This window comes from Macrosteles quadrilineatus, unplaced genomic scaffold (genome assembly GCF_028750875.1).
Source record: "Macrosteles quadrilineatus isolate MER2022 unplaced genomic scaffold, UCM_ALF_1.0 Scaffold_5__1_contigs__length_97177068, whole genome shotgun sequence".
NCBI classification, from domain to species: Eukaryota; Metazoa; Arthropoda; class Insecta; order Hemiptera; family Cicadellidae; genus Macrosteles; species Macrosteles quadrilineatus.
In genome coordinates this window covers 51,192,290-51,218,333 of record NW_026542598.1, presented here as the reverse complement: position 1 = coordinate 51,218,333, position 26,044 = coordinate 51,192,290, and the positions used below count along the sequence as shown (strand labels likewise).

General features: G+C 31.7%; 1 protein-coding gene across 1 annotated transcript in view; it reads left to right on the top strand.

Annotated features, from left to right (window-relative positions):
• The first annotated feature begins 5,318 nt into the window (after window positions 1–5,318).
• Window positions 5,319–26,044, top strand: part of LOC128995597 (uncharacterized) — a 150,906-nt gene continuing 130,180 nt past the window's right edge. The window contains exon 1 of the mRNA XM_054420614.1: window positions 5,319–5,395. Coding sequence (XP_054276589.1) covers window positions 5,322–5,395 — 74 coding nt within the window. The 5' untranslated portion in view covers window positions 5,319–5,321. The remainder of the gene's footprint in view (window positions 5,396–26,044) is intronic.

Genomic DNA, 26,044 nt, shown 5'->3' with positions numbered 1-26,044 from the left:
TGACTAGGTGTGTATAGTGTTCAGTACAGTGTATAGTGTAGTCGCTGTATACACACGCACATGTATACATTCATACACTTACATACACTCACGTTAACACATTCACTACTGGTTATGGTTGTTTTACAGGTTGAGCCTCCGTGAGGGTGAGTTTTTAAATTTTATTGAGTTGTTATAGGATTTGTGTATAAACCAGTTTTGATGTGGTTTTTAGTCTGTAAACTACAAAATACAGTTGGTAAGGTAAATGTTTACTTTAACTATTGATAAAAGTGAACAACCCATCCCCATGTAAGGTTGAAGATAGTTTTACATCTAAAGAGATCTTAGTCGGTTTCAGTGACCGACACAGTGCGTTGATGTTATACTGATTCTGTCATATTCACGATGAGAAAATGTAATTTTTACAGCATCCCATTCTTTGTAACCATCAAATTGCATAGTTCAACAATCAAAATTCATAGGCTACACCTGATTCTGTGGATTTCCGAAAGATGTATTTTTTACCCTATAAATTACACTGATCAGCTTCTAGACGAGATAGAGAGATGATTTATGGTTTATTTTGTTCAGCTTGCTCAATTCTATAATCTGTAGGATGAATTAAAAAAAAAAAACCCTAATTAATTGAACATATTTTTAATAAATACGTTTTAGGTAATATCAATGACTTTATATCTACACGGATATAAAGTCAATGATATTACCTATGTAGTATTACCTATATTACCTATAATATGTCAATGATATTAAGTATAAAGTGTAGATATAAAGTCAATGGTAATATTCTACGTAAACCCTAATTCAAACATAAACAAAATGTAGGATCATTAATTTTCTTAATTCAACTAAATGTATCGTAGAGCATACTTTTAAGAAACACTTACAAACAAAAATGTTTTAATAATTATTACCTTTTATGGGTTTAAATCTGTACAGATCTAGTAAACCCTTGTAAAACGTGAACAAATTTAAATTTAAAATCATACAAAATAATAAGTGTTGGTAATGCGGTGAAATGGTCTTTAGAACCGTAACTTATTGTAGTTCAATTGTAATGGTTTTACATAGATTTTTTATACCTAAATAACCTTATGAATAAAATGCATACAAGATTGATGAACAATTGTGTCAGTTAATGGTATTTTTTTTTTTATTATTTAATAAATCCTATTGTTTTCTAATTCACTAAAGACAAATCGTTTAACATTAAACTCCTCGAGTGCAACGACTATTTCAAGTAATTACAGTAATCTTGTTGCCCAAGAGGAGGTATTTTAGCTACCTTTTGAGGAATTTATGAGAATGTGTTAAAATAATAACTATAAACAGAACAAAATCGACAACCAATCAAACGTTCATGACTAAAAAAATAAAAGGGCTCTTTCATGAATATTAAGTCATAGATAAAACATGGTTAAGTCTAACGAAATGAGTAGTTAATTAGCTTATTGAAAACTTAAATTGTAAATTCAATTAAAGTTTGATCAAATTTATCTCAACTATCTATTATTATTATTTTATCCATATGCATCTTCAATAAACTTAAACGTAAAACGAATTCAAGATAAGTTCAAGACCTGATTTTTAACTGCTTTCTTACATGTTTAGTTTCTCTAACAATTAATTTGAAAGTCACATTTAATCATTTAACTTACTCAATTCAATTTACATTGCTATAAGCCGATGTTGGAATAGTGTGTTGAGCTTTTATTAGTTTCCTAACAACCAAACATACATCTTCCAACCACTGAGGAGTGTAAACAAGGAAAACAATTAATAATAATCTAGTTGTTGTCGGTTATCATTTCATTTTAATTTTAAATTATATCATCTTCAATTATTATCAATTATCAATCATTTATTATTAATAATTTATTATCAATCATTTAGATGGAGACGCCACGTATATGCGTATTTGATTAACCCAAACACGAGTGAAGAATGAGTGTAGAATTGGTTATTATGATCTGTGTAGCTCTGTTACTGACTATGATCAGCTGTTTCATTAGTCAGGATAGTTAATTTATTTAAATCCCAATGGCCAGGAACAGCTGGGTCCAGTTTCAAACTATCAAAAAGCTACTGATTTTTTTCAGGATCGATTCAGCAACAATGAGATTGTTAAGTCCCGATACACGGGTGAGCAGTTCATTTTCAATATAGCTAATGGTTCATTTCCATAGCTTATGTGGATTTCATATAAATATATGTTTAAAACATTCTTATGGTATAAATATTTTCTCTCTAGGTAAATTAATAACGTGTAGAATCAGACATCATACTTTTCCGAGATTATGTCATGGACGAGATTTAAAACACAGTATTTTGTTATAAAACATAAATAAAAACAGTAGATCTCAACATTAGTTTGGAATAAAGTTTAGATATGGGTACTATCTTTTATTGTAAAATTAATTTAAACAAATACGAATTTTATCCTACTTGATTGCTTTTTACACCTTCATTGTATCCCGATCATAAAATACTCTCCACGGAGGTTTTTTAAGATTATGTTGCCTCTAATCTGTTTGCATTTCTATATTTCCGACATGTGTTACTTACATTCGCCTAAAATTGAGACTGATCTTACTACCGAATGTAATTATCATACTCTAATAGAAGCTATGGCTGTTTGTCTGTCTGTATGTATGTAATATATATCTTGAAATCCAGTGGAAGGATTTTGATTCTAACCAAATTTTGGAATTAGGGACGTATAGGCCCAAAAACGTAATTGGCGACAGTCAATACCTCAGGAAAATTCTTATTTCATTACACAACTTATTTGGAAATTTAGCATTGGCCTTATGGGTGCCAATTAACTATGTTGGTTGAACAAAATAACATGGAAAAAGTAAACAAAAGACTTATTGACAAAAATTATAACCAATAATAAACCAAAGACCAATAAATTTCCAAGTTTACAATTACATCCATAAACCTTTGCGTACCTTCTTAATCTAAACCTCATCCACGAGCACCCTCTAGTCTCCAGCCCAAACCAATGTTACCAAACAAGCCAAATCAACCCCACTGACTCATTTACTTCGGAGTCGTTCACTCGAAAAATACAAAAGCAACATTGGAGTTTCTGCGTCATATAGAGCGCGCGTGGCGGCAGAACATATTGTGTAGCAATGAAAGAAGCCACTTTGTGATGGGGCCCTCTAGCCCCCCCCCGGGCCCCCTAGGGCAGCCGGGGCCCTCTACGGTCACGTGGCCGCCACGCGGTGTCATTTACATCTATACACGAGCGGTTCATAAATTCTGGTTATTGCGACAGCACTCGTCACTAGGGGTGGCCAAAATCATCACCTATACTTTATTTTGTTTGTGTTTTGTAATAATAAATACATATTTTATGGATGAAAAGTATACTAACGGGTGTTTATATTTTAATGTCACAACTTGCCTTTTGCCGGCAACACCACAAGTCTGCCATACTTTTTATCACTAGAAAATTTTTGTTTTTTGTTTACGTGTCAGTGAATTCATGTTTGTGTGTGTGTTTATACGACGATTCTTTACAACCCTAGAGAAATTCAAGTAACTTAGTGCTTAGCTTATAAATTAACAAAGTCCGAAAATAGTGATCATCTAACAGGAATAGCTTGACAGTACTACAAGTTTTAACTTGTTAAAAATGTTAAATGATTGAGTAGTTTATATTATATTCGTATTAGTTAGTCTCTACAAATCAAGCATTAGTGTTTCGTTATTTCCGTTTTATAATGTTGAAATACGGTTTCATTAAAATAAATAAATAAATTCATGTTTGCTTTATTACGTTTGAGCAATGGTAGGAAAACACTTGGTCATAAGAGCTTGTATTTAAAATAGAATATTGATAAAGAAAATACATATACACGTTATATATGGTTGAACACTTTGAAGTGGCCTTTTATTTTTCAAAATTGTACAAATATAAATTATTTTTACTTTGAATTGTAAGTCATTGATTACAGTGTGTTTCAATTTTACAATCATGCGCTATATAGGAAAAAGGTGGTAGGACTAATTTTTTGAAACGGTGGATTTATTCTATGGATTTTTCTAATTTTTTTTTTCAATTTTAATATTTGTTTGTATTGTCACTCCAAACTTACTCGTTTATGAGCTACATGACACAGAATGTTCACAGAAAGCCATTTTTCTCATGTGTAACACGCTGTAACTCATAAACAAGTAGCTTTGGATAAAAAAGTCAAAAATAAAACGTTTTTAAATCGCATATACATTCTAAAACATTCATAAGATGCTCCAATAAAAAAAAATCTTAAATTTAACCGTCATAAAAAATAGTTAAAGTTTTCCAATTATTTTTTTCTGAAAATGTAATAATTTCTGAGATACCAATGGTGGCACAATCTGTTCACCCTACAGTATAACAACCCAGTACATTGCACACATGTAGTAGGTACATCAACCATTTACCATATACATGCAGGTGCATTACCGATGTACATTGCACGCATATACAACGTCCATGTACATTGTGGTGTATGTTGAACACATATAATTACAACACCGATCAGTTACCACACGATTTACAGCACTGTCCAGTGCCCCAGTATGAATGGCCGATGCATATGCAATTGTTATACGACCATTGTTTGTGACCCGTGGTAAACATTTTACTACTCCCCTTACATTCTCCCCCATCAACGAGATTATTGGTATTGATTCATTACTGTCTGACATTAGTTATGATTTTGCGATATCGTGTGATGTTTATAGTGGTGATAATGAAAATGTATCTATAATCAATGCTGACATCAAGTATAGGCTGTTTTTAACGTATTTTAAAATGTGAAAATTTTGATTACTTGAGTCGTTTAATGTTTTGTCTCTCGTTTTAGGATGTATTTTATTGTGCCCTGATGTTTTTTTATCCGACAAGGATTTATTTACATTTAGATAGTTTTGTTTTGTTAATATAGTTTTCAAATTCGTTCGATGGCGAGAAAAAATAGTAAGACTACACAACAAAAACCCATCTACATAAACCAAACTGAAACCTCTATTTATAAAGCTAACAAGGATCGTGAACTTTTGAGAAAACTGTAATCCGTACGCCCATCAACCACACTCTTGAATGAAAGAAAGGTATTGATGTGAAACTATACCGGAAAATATAAGTTTTTCCATTAACCCTCTCCTCAAAGTAAAATAAAATATTCAAACACATTTGCATCAGCTGTTAGATTTTCTTTTGTTTTAGTTTGTTTGTTTACTTTCCTAGAGTTAACCTTTTGATTCTCATTATAGATGTTTCGATTACAATAAATTTATTAGTTTTGATTTTGCCACATAGTTTAATGCAAATACAAAAGAGATTTTCACTAAAATATCCAATATGTACGATTTACATTTGCCTGAATATTTTGCAAGGGTAAGTGTGTGTAACTGTTTTTTACAGTATATTTAGAGACTTTCGTTATTCTCTTGAGTAATCTTGTCCCGATGCGAAGCACGGGAAGAACATCTAGGATTTGTTATAAGGCTATAAGGCCTTCAGCGAGCCACATGGATGGTAAATTTAGAAGAGTACGTTTATTCTATTGTCGTTATGAATGTTTCAGCTATCATAAATGTTAAAATGCTTTCTTGAATTTGCATTTTTACTTTCTTCAATGCCTAATCCATTAGTTTGGCAACCTAACTTGCAACACTTAAGGATACTACGATTACGATCCTATTTTGTTCAATGCTTGGATTTAAGATTTAACCTAACCTAAAACGTGTTGTTTAGTGTTTGAAAGACTAATTATTTCTATCTTGCTAGGCTTTTACTATAGGAAAAATATAATGTTTAACGCGAGTGCAAAGTGCAACTTCACACAGTATTTACTCAAATAACTATTTAATGATTACCGGTAACTGGTATTCATTTTGATGAAATTTACCATGTAGGCTACGACTATGATAAATACAAATTTATCTTCAGTAGATATAATACCAGAATATGACCTCACTTTCGGCGTTTTAGAGGCACTTTTAGGGCACTTTTTATAGGGGAAAAATTAGAAAAAAGTGGAAGAGCTTTTTTTGGCCACTTTTTTTAAAGACCCAGCTCTCGACCTATACACCCCTATATAAATTTTCTACTTTTGTTAATACTAAAAATCACGTCTGGAAATGGTGAGCTTTTTTTGGCCACTTTTTTAAAGACCTGGATCTCGTCCAATACAAGCCTATATAAATGTTCAATACCATTGTATAACACTATTCCACATCCATTCCCATGTATATTTTCAAAATCATGTGAGGTTTGTGCGTTTGGCTCATGACGTGCTCCCTTGGACATCCTTAGTGGAAATCCATGAGTTCTGGCTACTTGGGAACCCAAGCCATTTGACATACAATGAATCACCCTTTCTCCTAATTACCTTCTCTACCAAATACATGTCCTTATACTTGGTCTTTAACAACTCCTCTGTATAGAAGCCTCCCCTAATTATATTGCCATTTTCATCTTTCAAGATATAAGTCACAGGCTTTGTATTTTTAACTTCTGCTATTGTAAATAGTTCCCCTGTCCAATTTGGAGTATAACCTTTACTAAAAACATGTTTATACTTGGAAATCCTCACACTATCACCTACCTTATATCTTGGCTTTTTAACTTGCACTACTTTAGAAGTCAACCTCTCATGCACATATTTACTATTCTTAACATTCACTTGGTTAGGCTTCATTCCTATAGATCTATGCACTTTATTATTATATTTTCGAATTAACTTTGGAAGTAAATCCAACCATTTATAACTCCCCTGAGCACTAAATTCTCTATATAACCAATTCTTTAAAGTTCTCTGAAACCTCTCCACAATTGCAGCCTTAGTTGTAGAAAATGTGTGATAGTGATTAATATTTAATTTTTTCATTAGTTTGCTAAAATATTGATTAAAAAATTCTTTTCCATTGTCAGATTGAATGTTTTTAACCCCCTTTGGTAGAATGGTTTTAATGGCTTCTGTAACCACTAACCCTGTCTTATTCTTTAGTGGAGCAGCATAAGCTTTTTTAGAAAATGTATCTATTAAAGTTAAAATATATTTATTGCCAGAATTTTCTCTAGCATAGTTTTGCATATCAACTAAATCTATTTGTATGGTTTCGTTTATACCCAATACTTTAAAAGACCTTCTAATGAAATTCTTTCTTGCAGGCTTATGAAGCTCGTATGCAATTTCATTCATTTTTTATAACATCATCCTTTCCTGTAACTCTAAATACATCACCATTAGCCCCAATCAATAGATTATCTTCCATTCTTTTAAATACATAGTTTTCTGGTATATATGGTCTATTATCTATATACTTAAATCCACTCAAAGATGTGGGGTCAGCAACTAATAAATCAGGATTATATTCCATCAAATTAAATTTTTTTTCTCCATATACAAATTTTGATCCATCGTAATGCATAGATTGTGACATTAGACAAATATCATCCAAATGTTCCCCCTCTGGTAGATTTCTTATAAATTGTTTTTTGGCATCCCAACATTTTTCTTTTTTATCAAAAGTTATAGTCTGTTCTTTTATAACACAGTCAGTGTCATCAATGGCAGGTTTAACACGTACTAACCTTTTACTATTAAAACTCCAATAGCCTGCTTCCATTTTTGGAACTTGTGAAACATTCACAGCATCTTTACTATCTGTACCTTCCATCAAATTACTAATTTTCTGTTTCTTTGCATTCCAAACACCATTCTCTGATTCTAAAAATTCATAATTATTATCGTCTTGTACAAATTTACCATCTTCTTTTCGTATTAAAGTCTGTTGTAAAGTGGGCACATCATCTAAACTTTCACCCTTTTCTACATTAGTAATTTTCCGTTTCTTAGCATTCCAAATACCATTCTCTGATTCTAAAAATTCATAATTATTATTGTCTTGTACAAATGTACCACCATCTGTTCGTATTAAAGTCTGTTGTAAAGTGGGCACATCATCTAAACTTTCACCCTTTTCCACATTAGTAATTTTCTGTTTTTTAGCATTCCAATTTTTATTCTTAGATTCTAAAAACTCATATTTAGTTCTACCTTGTAAGAAGACATCACCTTTTCTAGTTAATGTCTGTCCCAAAGTTGATACATCATCTACAAACTCCCCATCTTTAACGTTACCAATTTTACGGTTTAAACCATTCCAACTATCGTCTTGTAAATTTAAAGTAGGTTCACTACTAGCCCTGGGTTCTGCAGGCTTATTATATGGATTATATAAACGATAAAATTTATCTATAAACATATTTTTATTTAGTAAATAATTCCACTTTCTCTCAATTCCTCAATAATGGAATCTATTTCATTATCCACTCCTGAGTTACCGGCTTGGCGACTTAGCCAAAGAAGTCTTAACCTATCTACAAGCTCATTAGGATCATCCCAATAAATATAGTCTATTTTATTACCAGTCACTTGTCTCAAACCTTCACCAACAGACTTAAATAGAGGTTTAATTATATTAAGATATTTAGTATGTCTATTACTTGAAATTGGTGCACCATCTTTGTAACTCTTTAAATGTCCATTTGTAGCTTCCAAAATTTCTTTATAATTTTGCAAATCAGCCGGAGTATAATCCTCAGGTTCTTTTAAAGTTAACAATTGCCACAAACCTTTTGTCCCCTTGTAGGTTTTATTTGCAATTGTAACATCATCATTGGCAATGTCAACTTCCTTATTTCCAATAAAAAATTTATTTGCTTCTCGTCTAATACCATATGTAGTGTCTGTCATACTACTTTTACTGAGGTAATTTCCTAAATAGTCTGATGCTAAAAGACCAAAATCTAATTTCTGTGGGGTGGATTGCTGTAATGGTTGTAATCTTGGTATTATTGGTATTCTAGATGGAGTCATTGGGAGAATCTCCATTCGAGGCCTCTCTGTTTTGGCGATTTTTTTTAATTCTTGTAATGGCTCTATTAAAGGTTGGAATGTTTGAAACCTCTCTTCAGCCTCTAGAAACTTGCCACGTTTTAAAGCTCTATATTTCTCTCGTATTTGATTTGCAGAGTCAACCAATTCTTGTTGAATGTTTTTCATCTTTTATTTACATTTTATTTATCTCATTTGACAAAGGATTGTACTCAAACACTTTATCATGTATTATTAAACAATATGCAGATGTATTTGCTGGTACATTTTCTGCAGTTTCAATCTCTAATTTAATATCAACAATTCCTTCCTTCACTGTTTCGTTCTGTCTAGAACAGTCTATTACAATTAGTGGATATTTCTTCATAAACTCAGCCCTACTAATCATAGGATCTGGGATAGTATTATAGTAAGTCTCTCTAAACCTCATAAACATCTCATAAGCTTTAGAGACATCTCCATTTTCAAAGTCGAGATTTAAATCACTATAAGGATAATATTCAGAGTTTAGAAATACTTTGAGATTTTAGCGAATTTCCCTATAGGGAAGTAGCTATTACCGTAGGTCTCATGGTAAGACTTAGGCCCGCGACCGATTTACTTTTTCATTTTAATGTCCCCAGAGGCCAAAAACACCATTCGTTCAAATTTTTATATATGTATATATATATATATATATAGGTATATATATAGATTTATATATATATATATGTGTCCGTGAACACGATAACTTGAGTAATTTTTATCCGATTTTGATGAAATTTGGTTTGAAGGTGTAAGGCGGGATAAACTTGAATGAGTTCGCGATCCAGCATGATCGGACCATGGGAACAGGGTTTTATGGGGGGTTTTATGGGGTAAAAATGGGTTTTTCTCACTTTTTACCCTCAAAACACAAAATTTCCCAATTTTTCTCTAAACCTTCTTAAAGAGCTAAAAAAAACAAACAATTCAGTATATCAAAGTGTTTTTGTACGGTTATTGGTTACGGAGAAAACTAAAAAAATGGTAAATTTAAAATTCCCATGTTATTCTTATGGAGAATATTGTAAAATGTTGTAGTTTGCTTGTTTATGGATATATTTTGATCAAAGTTGGCAAATTTATTTATTTTATAGTAAGCTATCAATATTTTACTAAAAACACACTACTTTATTAGTTTCCTTGTAGCAGCAAACCTAGGTACTCGTTAAACCTAATAATGTTATTTAAATAGATCAATTGAAAATCAATTCGGACAAATGGAAATTCGCTTAGACGACAGGTTTGCTGCGGCGGGGGTATTTTAACTTACAGTGATCAAATTCATCAGTTCTTTTTCGTGCACTATTATCCCTAGCTGTTTGGAAACCAAATATAATATACCTAGGCTTCTCCAAACTTGAAGATGTCTTTACTGACCATGTATGTCTTGTAGTATTGGGATATGATGGAAGTTCATGCAACTCTAAGCTTCTAAATGCAATTTGCAAATTTTTATTTTGCAATAACATCTTTTGTAATTGTAACTTCTCCCCATCTGATGGTATTACATGTGGCATCACCCATTGAATTGAGTTAAGTATAATTTTGGGAATTGCATCAGCAGTACCACTGGCTGGAGCACTAGTGGTTGTTAATATACAATTCAAATCATTTTTGGATCTTTTCAACACCAATTCTTGTTTGACATTTACTAATACCTTATTAAAATCCTCAAATACACCCATTAACAGTTCTAATGGTAAACAAGTACTAAACTTGCCACTTTTATGGAACTCTTTTAAATTCGTGTCAGAATCAAATGCCACATTTGACAATTTAGTTGTTTTATTGTAAGAGCTCAATATTTTCATAAGACTAGAAATTCCTGGGTTTCTTACAATGTCTATTTCTTTACCTGCGACTTCATATCTAATTTCATCAAATAAGAATGCAAATGCATTATTAATAAAATGACCTTTATCATGATTTTCAATTTCTCCCTTAATATACAGATAACTCCTACATGGGAGAGTTAGCAAATCTTGATTATTAATACATATTCGAATTTCATCAGAATTATTTATTGCTAAAGTGTTATGGGGAACATAGGAGTGATTTGTAATTTTAACCACACTATCGTCGAATTGGGATTTCCCTGTAACGTCTAGAAAATCTTCCATTTTTATTAATAGAAAATTTTAACTTTAGTCCTATTGATCGTAGGAACCTAGCATTTTGTACACTTATAGATAAATTCTTATAAATTCTCATATCTTTTTTATATGACAAGTAATTGTAGTTTCTTCTCCATTAAAGTCAATTGCCTTGTCATGCTGATCGGCAAATGTAATACTGACAACATCTAAACTTCTCTTATTTACAGGAAAATATATAATATTTCTTGGAACTTCAATAATTTTGTAGCCAGGAGGAGCTTCTGGATAAAAGCTATGTATGGTGTGTGATTTGTTTCCATTTAAATAGGACCCGTTTGCAATATTACATTTTACTCTAATCACATTTACATTATTAATGTTTATTTTATTTGTAGATTCAAACTGTACACCAGGAGTAGAAACACCTTTAAATCCCAATAAAACAGACCCTAAACATGGTTTTGTAAAATCAAACACGTGGCTAGAAAGTAATGTCGCTTTCATAGTTTTATTATTAGCTGTAAGGAAAAAGTCTGGGATTTGCTTTTGAATTTCCTTTGCAAGCTCAACCACCTCATATGTTCCTTCAGAAATTTCTATTGTAACTGGAGCTTTGTGGTCATAATAGAAAACATCATCACCTTCTCCAATGGTTAATTTGTTGCCTTTAAGTTTATTTAATTTTGGAATAAGCCCTTTGAATAAAAGTTTGACTTTAGTATTAATTAATGCTTCTCCATTTTTATGTATTATAACTTTAAGTTTACCATCTAATAACTGGTTTAAATCATCAACTAAGATCTCTCCCTTTGGTAATGTTTTTTTCTCTACTTTGTAATATGTTAAAGTATTTAGAGGTTTTTTAACATTAAATATAGAATTATAACTTTGAAAATCAACTAATCCAATTACATAATCATCATTTAATTCTATGGGAGGAAAGAACACTGACTTTAGCTCTGGCTCTGTACCCGAAAATGTTATAGTAAATGAATCCATTTTTATAAACAAAAATTTTTTATGAATGATAAACATAAAATTCCACAAATAGAACTATTTAAATCTTGTATTTGATCGGTTGTATAGAATATTTTATGTCCCTCAAAATATTTAATTACTTCTTTTGGAGGTTGGATTCCAAATGGGTCAAAATAAATTACAATATCTTTATTTTTACGATATGCTGTCCAATGTGTGCCAGATGAACTGTCTAAATTAACTATTCCGCACTCTTTTACTTTTGGTGTTAGATTTTTTAGCTCGTTTTTTAGGTACACCCCCCGGAAGTGAGGCACGTCTTTTGCGGCCTCTAACAGCTGGTAGTTGTCCATCTTTTTTATTAAATTTTAATCCCATTCCCATTTTTGCTTTTGCCTTCATCAAATTTGTCACCGCATAAGCTGCAGCTCTTTCAGCAAGATTTGCGTCATTCGCCGTTACTCTAGTCCAAGCTAAGTCTGCTAATCTCATGTCTGCTTTGTTCCGAGCAGCGGTATCGGGATTATTCATGTAGAATATGTCATGCTCTTTACAATAAGAGTCTAACTTATTTTTTGGAGGTACATTTTTGGCTAGATTTTGACGTATATTCGTTCCAGGTCCACAGTACCGATATGATGGTATGTGAAGTGGAAATGGAAGATTATTTATAAGAGTATTCAATAGCCCTCGACCCCTGTAAGGCTTTAAGAATAAACCTTTGCCTTTTTTACATGTTTTCTTATTATCATTTTTCACCATTTTTATTATATAAAAAATGTCTTTTATTCAACAAAAACATAAATTTAAAATAGGACATACTAAGGAAAATATACCAAAGAAGTTGGGTCTATTTCCTACCAATATTCGATGTGTTATTTGTGGTCCAAGTGGAAGTGGGAAGACGGTTGTAATTTACAATTTAATTGTAAGAAAGGAAGGATTAAAATTTACAAACTTATATTTAATATCTAAATCTTTAGAACAAGAAAAATATAAAAAAATAATTGAAATATTTAGTTTGTGTGACGAAGTGAAATTACACACGTTTACTGACTGTGAAATCACACCAAATGATGTAAAATCACAGTCAGTTGTTGTATTTGATGACATAAATAGTCAAAATATTACACAATTTTTTTCAATGGGTCGACATAAAAATATTAACTGTTTTTACTTGTGTCAATCTTACAGCAAAGTACACAAACATTTACGTGATAATGTAAATTTCCTAATATTATTTAAACAAGACTAGTTGCTCTGCCCGTGCTTCGCTACGGGGTGAGGATGCAGAAAAGAATCATTTGGTTTTACTTTAATATACTATAAGGTACAGTTACAACACACTTACCAGGAAACATATAGGCAAAGGCTCAATCGTACCTATTGATTATTTAAATGAATATCTCTTAATGTATTACAGTACCATCATTTTATATAGTGTATATAATTTAAAATATATGCAAAAGTATAACTCATTGACCACATGGCACCAAGAAACTTCTCCTTGTAAACAAATTAAATTAAATAGCAGAACAGCATTTCTGACAACAGCTGGAGTTTCATAACAATGGTTGTTTCCCATGTTAATCTTATGGAGAAATACAAAACTTTAAAGGGCCCCAGGGCCTAACTCTCTAATTATTTCCCTATAAAAAAAAGTTTCCTGCACAGCTTCACGTTACGCTCTTTCCAATGACACCAAAAACATGTCAATCGGTTCTGTAGTTTCGGAGGAGTAATTGTCACAAAAAATCTGCTTGCGTATTAAATAAGTACGAGGTGTTAGCCCGTCCTACGTACGGGAATTCAATAGTCAGTTAAAACCGTGTACAATTCAGATCAGCTAGTTTAAAAAAGACAAAGTTTCTTGCAGTTTTAATGTGAAAAATCATCTTTAAACAAATGTTGTGCGACCAAATATGTTTTTATGCATTTTAAATCCGATAATTTTACAATAAAACAGCAACTCTGCAATTTTTACGATGTGAAAAACGTTGAAGTGAGATTTGCAGCCGATTCGCACAGACGCACACTGATTATAAGTAGCATACAGTAGAGAGAGTAATAGCTTTGACTATTAATACAACACTTCTTTATCTTATACAACTTCTGTATCCAATAGTCAAAGGTAATAGTCAATTGAGAAGTGTATAGACCTAGTCAACGATACTACCTTCTATAGCATACCTGCCTCTTCCATAATTATTACCACCACAATACAACTACTATACACAATTTCCAGTAGGTCTGAATAGAAACGACCTAAAATAAAACGATAATATCCAATAAAATTCACAGTACACATAATTTAACTTTGGTGTCCTAACATCAAACTAATCGTCACACCTATCCTTTGTGTCAATTTCACTGCATTAATTACTAAATAAATAAGTCTAAACAAAGAAAAGTAAAAACAATAACAATTTGTTTCGAAACAGCTGTTTGGTTCAAATAACATTCATTTGAAAAAAAGAACTGGTCACATGTAGCAGGAATATAAAAAGTAAACACGCTAGTAAAGCTAATGACGTAATTGTCAATGTTTATTATCCATACCGTTATCAGTTCTATCCTTGATAATTACCCACCCTCATTGAATAAATGTACATCGTAATTTCCCATATTAGTTAATTTAAACTACAATATATTCATAGTTGAAATAAAAGTGATATTTTCACGTTTGGGGGCGCTGATATAGGCACCCCCAAACGTAACCACAACTCAACACGATTTCATAAAACATGTAAACATTGTTATTTTTCTATTCTTTCCTTGAAAAGTGGAGCAGTAAAATAATTTGCATTTATCCTTTTTTATTAGGCTCGTGTACAGAGCCTCAATTTGTACTGTGGTTTAATTAATTTTGGTCCAAACTATTTTAAACTGTGGTCTAATTATCTCTACTAATCTGACTTATTTCCTATAATCAATGAAAAAATAAGAGTAAATAAAATCACCTCATAGTTCCATAGTTTATATTTAACCAGCTGTTAGTTAAAACAAATTATATTGCTCTAAAACAAATCAAGATTACAAAGATTGCTTTAAAAAATATTTTGAACATCCTAGTATTTTACTATGTATATTTAATTAATCCTGTCATCCTCTTACAGAAGAATTGAACGTATCAATGATTAGCATTACACATAGTATAAATAAGTCAACGCTAAGTATGTCTTTACATTTTTATCCAAATGCTGAATTTGTGACACAAAAGCTGAATGTTTACAGCTGTTATATTAAGCAAATTATTTTATGCCGAAAGCTAGTTTAGAATCTTAGCGTCGGCTGCTAGACTTTTTAAAAATTAAAACTTAATTTATAAAAAACTGGGACCCAAAACTAAAATTATGGCTTCGACATTCCCTAGTTCTCAAAATTATCTTTCTTTCAACACAAAAATCATGTAAATCCGTCGAGTGGTTGATACAGAATCGTGAAATAAAAAAACACTGTTTCGTTTTAATATTATAGATGATTTAAATTTAAAACATGTATATAACAATCATGTTGGTAATGACTTTTCATTTAACCAATTTAGAAATCTCTGCCACCAATGCTGGGATAAAACTAAATATGGCTTTTTTGTAATAGACAAAGAAAGGTCAAAGAATAATGGCAAATATAGATTTATGTTTGATCAATTTTATAGTGACCAAGCGCAAGCGTATTGATGCCATCTTCTAGAATAAACCTCTTGTCATCGTCAAATGATAGTACTTTCTTGTTCATGGTTAAGGTTTGAAGATGATGATTTGTAGATTTAATTCTTGTCACATTCTCATAGTAATCTTGCCCAGTTGCAAGACAGTTCAAATAATGTTGATGTCTAAGGAGATGTTTAACTGTAGCACCATCAGCTCCTTTAGCTTTCTTCACCTCTAAAGCTTGCTTGTCTTCTTCATATAACCATTTTAGAGGAATATAAGAATATAACTTTGGTCTTAAACCACAATATTCATACATAATATGACCATCTAATTCGTCTTTGAACTTGCCTGTGACTTTTTTATTTTTATCAGAGTATAAGAAATGGTCTTTACTATATCCAGAGGTATCAAAATAGTGCAAGTCACTTTCTATTTCCTTGTAAAAGTCCTCTGTAACTATAGAATACATTAAAGAATCTGTATCAGTCATAAGAAATCTTTTGTTCTTAAATTTTGACATATAATTATAGTGGAAATCATACATTATTACTTTACTAATATCCAAAATGGTCATTCCCAAATATATCGGCTTATTAAACTTTACAACTAATTTATTTAAATGTATAGCATGTAAATTGTTATCGAACTTTTTGCTACAGTCAAACCTTGGATTAGTGACATATTTTGTTAATAGTGACTCATCCTTGAGATATATATCACGAAACTTGCGTTGGTTCATAATTGTTCGACCAAAGAGACTATTATTTAACAATTTGTAAAAGTCTTTTTCAAAATCATTTTTAGCACATTTGCGTTTTTCAATATTAAAATTAATATAGGGTGCAAGCCATTTTGATTGTCTAAATTTTAAAATTCTATAGTATTTTGTAGCAACCAAACCTAATTCCTCATATTTTTGTAATGCTTTATAATGTAAAATATATTTAGTTTTGTCATTTAAATTAGGTATTAATTTGCCATTCATTTTCTCAGGTGCTAATGGATAGTCATTATGTAAATCATGTAAGCTTTTATCGTATTTTAAATCAACTTCTAAGATATATCCAAACTCATCATTTTGATTGTTTTTGTAGTCTATCTCATTCGTCCAACGAAATCCATCCACGGGTAGTGTCTCACACATAGCTGTGGAGTATAGCGAGTTACAATCTAAATATATTAAATACACACTTTCTTGATTGGGATCATAATGTTTGCCCATATATCTATTATTGGCTTTAGCGTAACGTGTAGAAATCATACTGACTCCTCCTCTGATTGCACTTTCTATGAACAAATGCATGTCAATATCTTGAAATAATTGTAATTTTATACCAGTCATTCTAAGACAAGCTTCCCATGTTAGTCCTGGAAGTGAATACATATGTACGGGGTCAAGTTTGTAATCCTTTAAACACAGGTCTCTAAATGTCTCAAACACATCAGCCAGTAGCAATACATCTGTTTTAAGATATAAATCATGATATTCTTGTAAATTATGTATATTAAAATGGGTCCAGACATTTTTAGCATGTTCATATTCGATGGGAGAGATATGTTCTTTAGTTAAAGTACTGTAAAATTTTTCAATTGGAGGTAGAGACTCTGCAAACTTATCTGGTCCTGTCATATATTCATAGGGAAATACGCCTTTGCGTTGTAGTAGTGGATTGTCTATGAATCTAAATGTATTTAAATTGGAAGCTAATTTGTATAATGGAAGGGACAGAAAGTTATAGGAATCTAAAAATACTAAATCATCAACAGAGAATGAAATGTACTTTTCCATATCTTTGGCTATGCAATTTAATTTACGATTAAACTTTCCCAAGTGTTGCATAATTAAATGTCCATCGTAATTTTTTAAGTTATGAAAGAATACTGGTATTTTCTTTGTTACTTTATAGTTTAAATTGCAATCATTGTGGGCAGCTCCACGGTATTGGCCATTTGAATGACAATGTTCCCGTACCCTATCAAAATATAGAGGCTTTTCACAAATATGACAATGTGTTGAGTTTTGGAAAGATGCCTCTTGCTCAGGAGTCATTACAAGGGGGATATATATTGCCATTTGATTTTTAATGAAGTCATAAGTCTCAAACAACCTTTCGAAAAACACATCCATAACATTTTCGCCACTATATAACTCTTCAGAAATAATCTTAGAATCTTTTACTACGACAAATGCAAATCCAGATGGAGTATGGTTGTTAGAGTTTATAAAGCACTCAAAATCAGCATAAATTACAAATGGGGCTTTAAGTTGATATTTATAATTTTTAAATTGTAATGTATCTTGTTTAGACATTTCCACTCGTTGGACATCAAAGTTTTTACAATATGTTATATGACACTCCAATTTATCTTTGGTGTAAAAATGTTGTAAACAAAACTTGCAAAAATGCTTTTTACTGTTATCTTTTGTTGACCGTAGCATTAACCTATTAAAATCACGAATTAAACAGTAATGTGATTTACGACCTTGTTGTAATAATAATAGATCTATATGAGTGTTACTATTCAGTTTGGTTCTTCTTAATGGATATATAAATTTTTGGTCTTCAACTCCAAATACATTAACACTTATATTATTCTTTCTTTCAAATTGATCTATGTCAGATATTTTTACGGGATATTTTATATTTGTCATGTTCAACTTACCTACGTAGGGTGCATAGTTAGAGACTCTATTAGCATGTTTAGCATTCCTTGGATGTAAAGCTGCTAAAATTGACCAAAGGAAGCATTTATTATCAACATTCTTTATATTTAAAACTGCTTTTGTCAATTTAATACTTTTTGGTGTGGGAATGTATGACTTTGGAGTTAGGGGCTTATACTTGTAAACGTGCAACTGCCAATATTTAGTATGGTCATAAATCCATCCACTGCCTTCGGCTTGATATTTGTGTATGGAAGCGTCAATCTTTAAAAGGGCATTTTCAATTTGAGGCTTTAAATCTCTCTTCTCAATGGTTAAGGTAGTAAGGCTTCTAAAATCTGCAATACATTCTTTCTCATTAACTAATTTTCCATTTTGATCTATTGTATATTTTATAAATTTGATTCTCCTTACTAAAGTCCATTTTATTGGTAGAGGACAAGACTGAAGAGTACTTTTAAGTTCAGTTTTAATCGATTCACCAACAAATTTAATCATTGTATATGGACATTTGTTACAAGAATTTACATGTCTTTTAAAATGACCAACAACATTTCTTTTACAGAAATTACAAGTCTTATGAGTTTGTAATATATGAGATTTTAGAGCCATGTTATTATCACAGATTATATCACAAACTTTGCACAGTTTCACCTTCATTTTATGTATTACCTTGTAGTGGCGAATCAGGTTGCTTTTTTTGGAGAGCGATGCAAAACAATGTTGACATGTAGTCTTCATTTTTATATATGTAATTAAAAAATAGGTTGGAATCTTCTATATAGTAGAAATTACATTTTGACAATTTCAATTAATGAGAAATAATAATTTGAATTAGAATTTTATATTTTAATATTCAAAACAATTTCATACAATAAGATTTAGCAATTGTAATTTTCTAAATCAAAACTAAATCCAAAAACTTAAATAAAAAATACTTTTTAGCAATTCAGATTGCTGAGTCTACATATATACAGAGTGAGTGTTACCTATTTTAAAGGAGACTTGACAAAATTATATAGTGAATATAATTCGGCTAAGTTTTTAAATAATAACTTGTGCACACTTTTGACTCAAAGTCCCCCGGTGCATGAAGTTTGGCTAAGTTTTTAAATAATAACTTGTACACACTTTTAACTCAAAGTCCCCCGGTGCATGAAGTTTGGCTAAGTTTTTAAATAATAACTTGTGCACACTTTTGACTCAAAGTCCCCCCCCCGTGAGTGAATTTGGCTAAGTTTTTAAATAATAACTTGTACACACTTTTAACTCAAAGTCCCCCGGTGCATGAAGTTTGGCTAAGTTTTTAAATAATAACTTGTGCACAATTTTGACTCACTTAAAAATAGTAATAACAAAATAAGTTATTTTTTTGGATAGAGAAGCAGCACACAGTTGACATGTAACTAAAAAACAAAGTTAGCATCTTCTATATGATGGAAATTACATTTTAGACAGTTTCAATTAATGGGAAATAATAATTTAAATCAGAATTTTAAATTTTAATATTCAAAACAATTTCATACAATAAAATTTGGCAATTGCAATTTTTTAAATCAAAACTAAATCCAAAATCTTAAGTAAAAATACTTTTTAGCAATTCAGAATGCTGAGTCTACATATATACAGAGTGAGTGTTAGTTATAGAGAAGACTATGTTACCTATGTTAAAAGGAACTCGAAAAAATTATATAGTGAGTATAATTCGGCTAAGTTTTTAAATAATAACTTGTGCAAACTTTTGACTCAAAGTCATGAGTGAATTTGGCTAAGTTTTTTAAAATAGACTTGTATACATTTTAAGTTCCTTAGTGACTGTTCAAAATACTCTAAGTGTTTAAAAATAGACTTATATACATTTTTTACAAGTTCCTTAGTGACTCAATTCGGCTAAGTTTTGAAAAATGGACTCGGGAAATTAGCTACACTCCTAAGTTAAAAGAAATACAGAGTAGGCCTATGAGTACAAGCATCAATTACGTCACCAATTGATCCCATGACCCGACACGCGACAACATATTACAATAGTCTAGCTTAGATGTCAAAGACTTACCAAAACAAGAAGATCCAGGTGGAAGAGTTAGTGATGATTCCGTAGAATGCCCCCCTTATATACCACAAAATTGTCTAAATTAATTTAGAACTTAACAATGGAAATTGAACAAACTGAAATTGAACAATTGAATAATTGAGGTCAATCAATCAAACATATTTGGTAATTGTCTAAACCTGCCCCAGACAGACTGGCGCCAGACAGGCAGAGAATGTTGACAATTGGTTTTGATTGGGGTCATTAGGTTACACTCACAGTCATTCATTTGAGTCAGGCATAGTTTACACATAGCCATAAGCGTGCCCGAGTTCGCGCACAAACCTCACATGAGTTTGAAAATATACATGGGAATGGATGTGGATTTGAAATTTTAATGGAGTTTGAACATTTATATAGGCTTGTATTGGACGAGATCCAGGTCTTTAAAAAAGTGGCCAAAAAAAGCTCACCATTTCCAGACGTGATTTTTAGTATTAACAAAAGTAGAAAATTTATATAGGGGTGTATAGGTCGAGAGCTGGGTCTTTAAAAAAAGTGGCCAAAAAAAGCTCTTCCATTTTTTTCTCATTTTTCCCCTATAAAAAGTGCCCTAAAAGTGCCTCTAAAACGCCGAAAGTGGGGTCATATTCTGGTATTATATCTACTATCTTCTCTATATAAATAAAATTAGAGTTTTGTCTGTACATTGCTCAGAATTATATACTTTTAGGTTATTTTTACGTTTTATACATTAAAGAAGCAGAAACGAGTCTTATCTCAATTTCTGTCTGTCTGTCTGTCAGTCCGTCTGTCTGTTTGTCCCTTTGTTCTGTAACACTCAAGATGCCATTTTACGCAATCTTCTCCGTGAAAACCAGAGTACATATCCAAGCCATTTTAATGTATTCACTGGATTGGCGAGAGTGTCTTTAGTGATTTAAATATAGCCTCACTACTTTGTAAATAAAATTACGGACGTTCAAAAATGCAGTTTTGTGCGATTTTTGTCAAATTTTCGTTCAATTTTTATCACAGAATCGTCTATGAAATAACGAACAGCTGTTCGGATCAAGATTATTTTTTCTAGCTGTCAATGACATGTTTACAAATGCTGTTTACAAATACCGCAACTATTTCGAATCACGTTTTGAAAGCAAATCCCAACCAAGTGAGATTAAAAACGTTTTTCTTACATAACGGATTTAATTAATCGCAAGTGCAATAATATAGTCTAATAGTGTAACCGTAAATGAAATTAAATAACTAGACATCGTCCAAATCGGAACCAGAAATTCTTTGAGTATAAAATGTTTCTTGAGTTTTGACAACCAGAAAGAAGAAGACCTTGAATCAGTGTTGTATAGGGCTGTGACACTGAAATGATCGTCGCCAATAGCTTACAAAAAATGTTTCCACTCATTGACGGCGCTTCAATGGAGATTGTGTAAAGTGTAAAGTAAAAAATCACAACTGCAGTGGGTGATTGTAACAGAGGTTTTACAGAGGAAGTGCTAAACTCGCTTTTCCAATGTGTCACTTTCTGTTTCTTCTCACCGTGTGATGCAATCGCTGGACCATACAGCCAATAGGCCCATAGCTCATATCTTGGGTACGTAAGCCTACATATTTATTCATAACAACCTTTTTGACGACGATCCTTGATACCGGTACTTTTCCATAGAATACATGGCCTACCTACTTAAAAAATAAAATTACAAATGACCAAAACCCCAACATTGTGTGATTTTCGTCACATTTCCTTATAATGTTAATAGATATACTAATCATTGTTTAGAGAATGCGTAATCTATTAAATAACAAAAAGTTGTTTGGGTAAGGTTGCTTTTTTTTCAAACTGACACCGATAAGTTTACGCTATAACTTTTTACGAGAAAATCCAAAAGCAAGAGATCAATAACCTCGAAGCTAGATATTAATGTATTTCATTGGTCCGATTTACTGTAATTCTTAGGTAGGTTCTTACGTAGGTACTGGTTCTTTTCCTTAGAACCGGTAGTTTACAAATTAGATATCGTTGGTGTTGCACCTTATTTATTAGAGCCGTCCGTATTCAATTTTAGTGATGTCTTAACTCTGTATAAGTTTTGCTTTTTCTGCCTGTATTCCAAATCTTAGCTTACCCGGTATGCTAAGAAAATGATAACCTATTTGAGTAAAACATTTGTTGGGCAAACCATCATGAATTGTTTACGCCTTTATATTGTTTATGTATCAATAGTTCGTGGCCTTTGTTGGATTGTTGTATTGTGTTGTTTTGTTGTATGTTGGTAACGCATTAATGTCCTTATTTCTCAGTGTTTCACGGAATGGACAAGAGCACCTTTGATACTGAAAATGTCACCGGAATAAAGTGTTAAATGGTGAGGTTGAGGTAGTACTTTAAATACGTTTAAGTTAACCGATGTGGAAAGTAACTTTCAATTATAGGCCTACTTTAGGGCTACTCTTCATGGATCTATAAAACATTTTTAAGTTTAATCATTGGACATGTGGACCAACACGATCCGGGCGACATTTAATTGCGAAGCATTTATTTTGGCTTGAACTGTCAGATACTGTATTTGCGAAGGTTTATATATAATAGTTTTGCCAGCATATCTGCAAATATGCAAACTAATTGCTGCTCTTAATCTTAATATAAGAAGGTTTCAACTGACTACTATAAGATCCCCGTGCGTAGAACGGGCACACAGCTAGTTTCAATAATGAAATGATAGTAAGCTTGTATTTTTATTTTCAAATTATATAATCGTCAAAATAAATGTATAGAGGAAAATTCTAGCTGATCTCCTTTACTCCAGTTAATTGTGTTTTACCAAATAATACAAATATTTTTAAACAGTTTTCCTTAAACTCGTTATCAAGCAATACAAACAAGGTTATTATCACAGCTCATTGATGGTCGGTAAACGGTTGGCTATTGTTTTTGGTTATCGGTTTTTACTCATTTGTTTTCATGGTCAATGACTTCCTCGTTGATTTATTATCACATATACACTGCATTTTTAAGGGAAAACAATTTTAAACTATGGTCAATGATTATTATTTTCAGATTTAAAAATTATTATGTCAACAAAAACATTTATATGACACATTAAACATAAACTGTAAAAATACTGGGACGGCAGGAGTATGTGGTGGCGCATGCGGACGGCTGGTCTAGACTCGAGTCTAGACACCAATGTTTCGTGTTCGTGTCCGTGTGTTCAATGGATTTTATTCAAAATGACGTGTCCGTGAAAACGAATGATGAAGATGATATCCTAGCCTGAAGAAGATACCATTAAAAGAGTATCGAAACTGCTGTAGCCTACTAAGACTACAAGGATCGCTTTGACAGTAAAGGTATTTAAACCATTCATTCACTTATAGTAAATTATTATTCTGCAATCTCTCATACAAAGTCAGAATGTAGTTTACCTAACTGTTTAATAAACTAAGTAGGCTATTGATTTTAAAATGATAATATTGGGAATACAGTGCAGAGTGAAAGCATCGGTTGACAATACCAATTCACGCAGCTGTAGCTGTAACTGTTTATTACGCAGACGAACTTGGGATCTGTCTCTGTAATCTATATATATACTTATTTAATACGCAAGCAGGTTTTTTGTGACAATTACTCCTCCGAAACTACTGAACCAATTGACATGTTTTTGGTGTCATTGGAAAGAGGGTAACGTGAAGTTGTGCAGGAAACTTTCTTTTTAGGGAAATAATGAGAGATTGAGGGCCTGGAGCCCTTTAAAGTTCCGTATTTCTCCATAAGGATAACATGGGATATAATTTTTATTTACAGAAACATATGTTTGTTACTTCACTTGAAAATAGTCAAAGGCTACTAGATAATAATTGCTGTGTATTATGACTCTTAATGTATACCTACTACATTTCAATCAAGGATTGTGTACCTTAATGTTTACCCATAATGGATCTTACTTTATTTTAATGCTGGGAATAGTAAAATTTAGTGGAGAATAAGTTACCATGATTTAGAAAACTTTACTATAATAATTTATGTATTTAAATCATAAATCTTTGACATTATTAATTCATTTGAAACTAAACAGCTGATCGACAAATCAAACAAATCATCTACTTCATGTGAATAATGTTATTACACAACCATAGTTTTTTTAACCAATATCTTGATACCTTTTTACCTGTGGGTGTATTTTGAGTTTGCAGTTATGAAAGCACCAAGCCAAGTAACTTTTATCAAATGTTCTTTATAAACTAACAGTATTAATGAATTACTACATGAACTTGACAAGTTAGGTAATTAATGGTCAGTATGCCAAGGGGAAGAAGAGTGAGTCCTCAAAAACAGACGAAAGCGGAGACATCCATCTAGAAAATCCAACTGAGTTTTTAAATATAGAGGTCAGTGGATTGCCAAGACAGAGATTAGACTAATAAAAGGGGGCAGGGGAATTATTGGTGAGGAATAAATACTCAAAAATCAATAAACAATCATAAAGGGCCTAAGGCTATATCATAGGGCTTATTAATGGCACAAGGCTTCATGTGATCAGAATGGTTAACAACTTAATAGAATGTAAAGTCTTAACTGGAACAAGTGAGTGGGGACGTATTTTGATTTCGAGGATAAAAATTCACCCGTCTGAAAAAACTTACCTTTTAAAATGGAAAGATGCTAATTTCTGTTACCTTTGGCATTTGCAGCGCTGTTCTTACCCAGACCAATTTCAGTCATGAGCAACTATATTATATGTTGTTTTAAGTAAGGCTACATCTTTTAATAGGATACGCATAGTCGATACGGAAAGCTCTGACCAGGGTAATCTTCCTGAAGGTAACTTTAAGGCTAAAATCGTAGTAGGTATTCATGGAAGTGCTTTTGTGATTAAAATATTGTTTTTTAGTGTTTATTTTTAAAAGTGTGTTTTCTTCAAGCAGCATTTTTATGACCCTCAAAATATGCTACATAGGCCTATTGGTTTGATATTATAAAATGTTTTGTTAAATGTGTTTTAAAAATCTTTAAAAATAACTACCCTATAACCTTGCTCGCTGCCTATAACATACTTGAACTTGAACACTTATTAATTTACTAAATATAATACACATTACAGCTAGAAAATGGCTGGACTGCTTCCCTTCCAAGGCTTCATTATTACTGTTTAATTTTTGTCGTCGAGTCAATAGGTATATATAATACGATGAATTTGTTTTCTAAATTCATATGTTATTTTGCGGGCATTGAGCCGCACAGGTTCACTAGTTACATTTAAATTGTGTCAATTGTAAAATTTAATTTCATACATTTGTATGTGGCTTTCTTACGAAATTACTATTCAAATTTATTTGCTTAATTTTGGCCATTTAACGAATGTGCAAACAAACATACAAATACACAAACCTTAACATTTATAATATTAGTAGGATTAGGTTGGATTTCAGTGCTTTCATTTGGCATCAAAACTAGAGAGTACGCAATAACTTCCGTATAATTCATATTAATGTATTTTTTATTGATAATTTAAAATGTATTGTAAAAAAAATATCAGGCATCAAAAGCCTAGTGTGACCCGGTTATGAACATCGTATTTGGATTTTTCCAAGCTGGACAAACATATTATGTATCCATAATATAAGCCACCATCGGGGCTTTTTAACAATAGTACAGTATTGGCTAAAGAAGCAGCGTG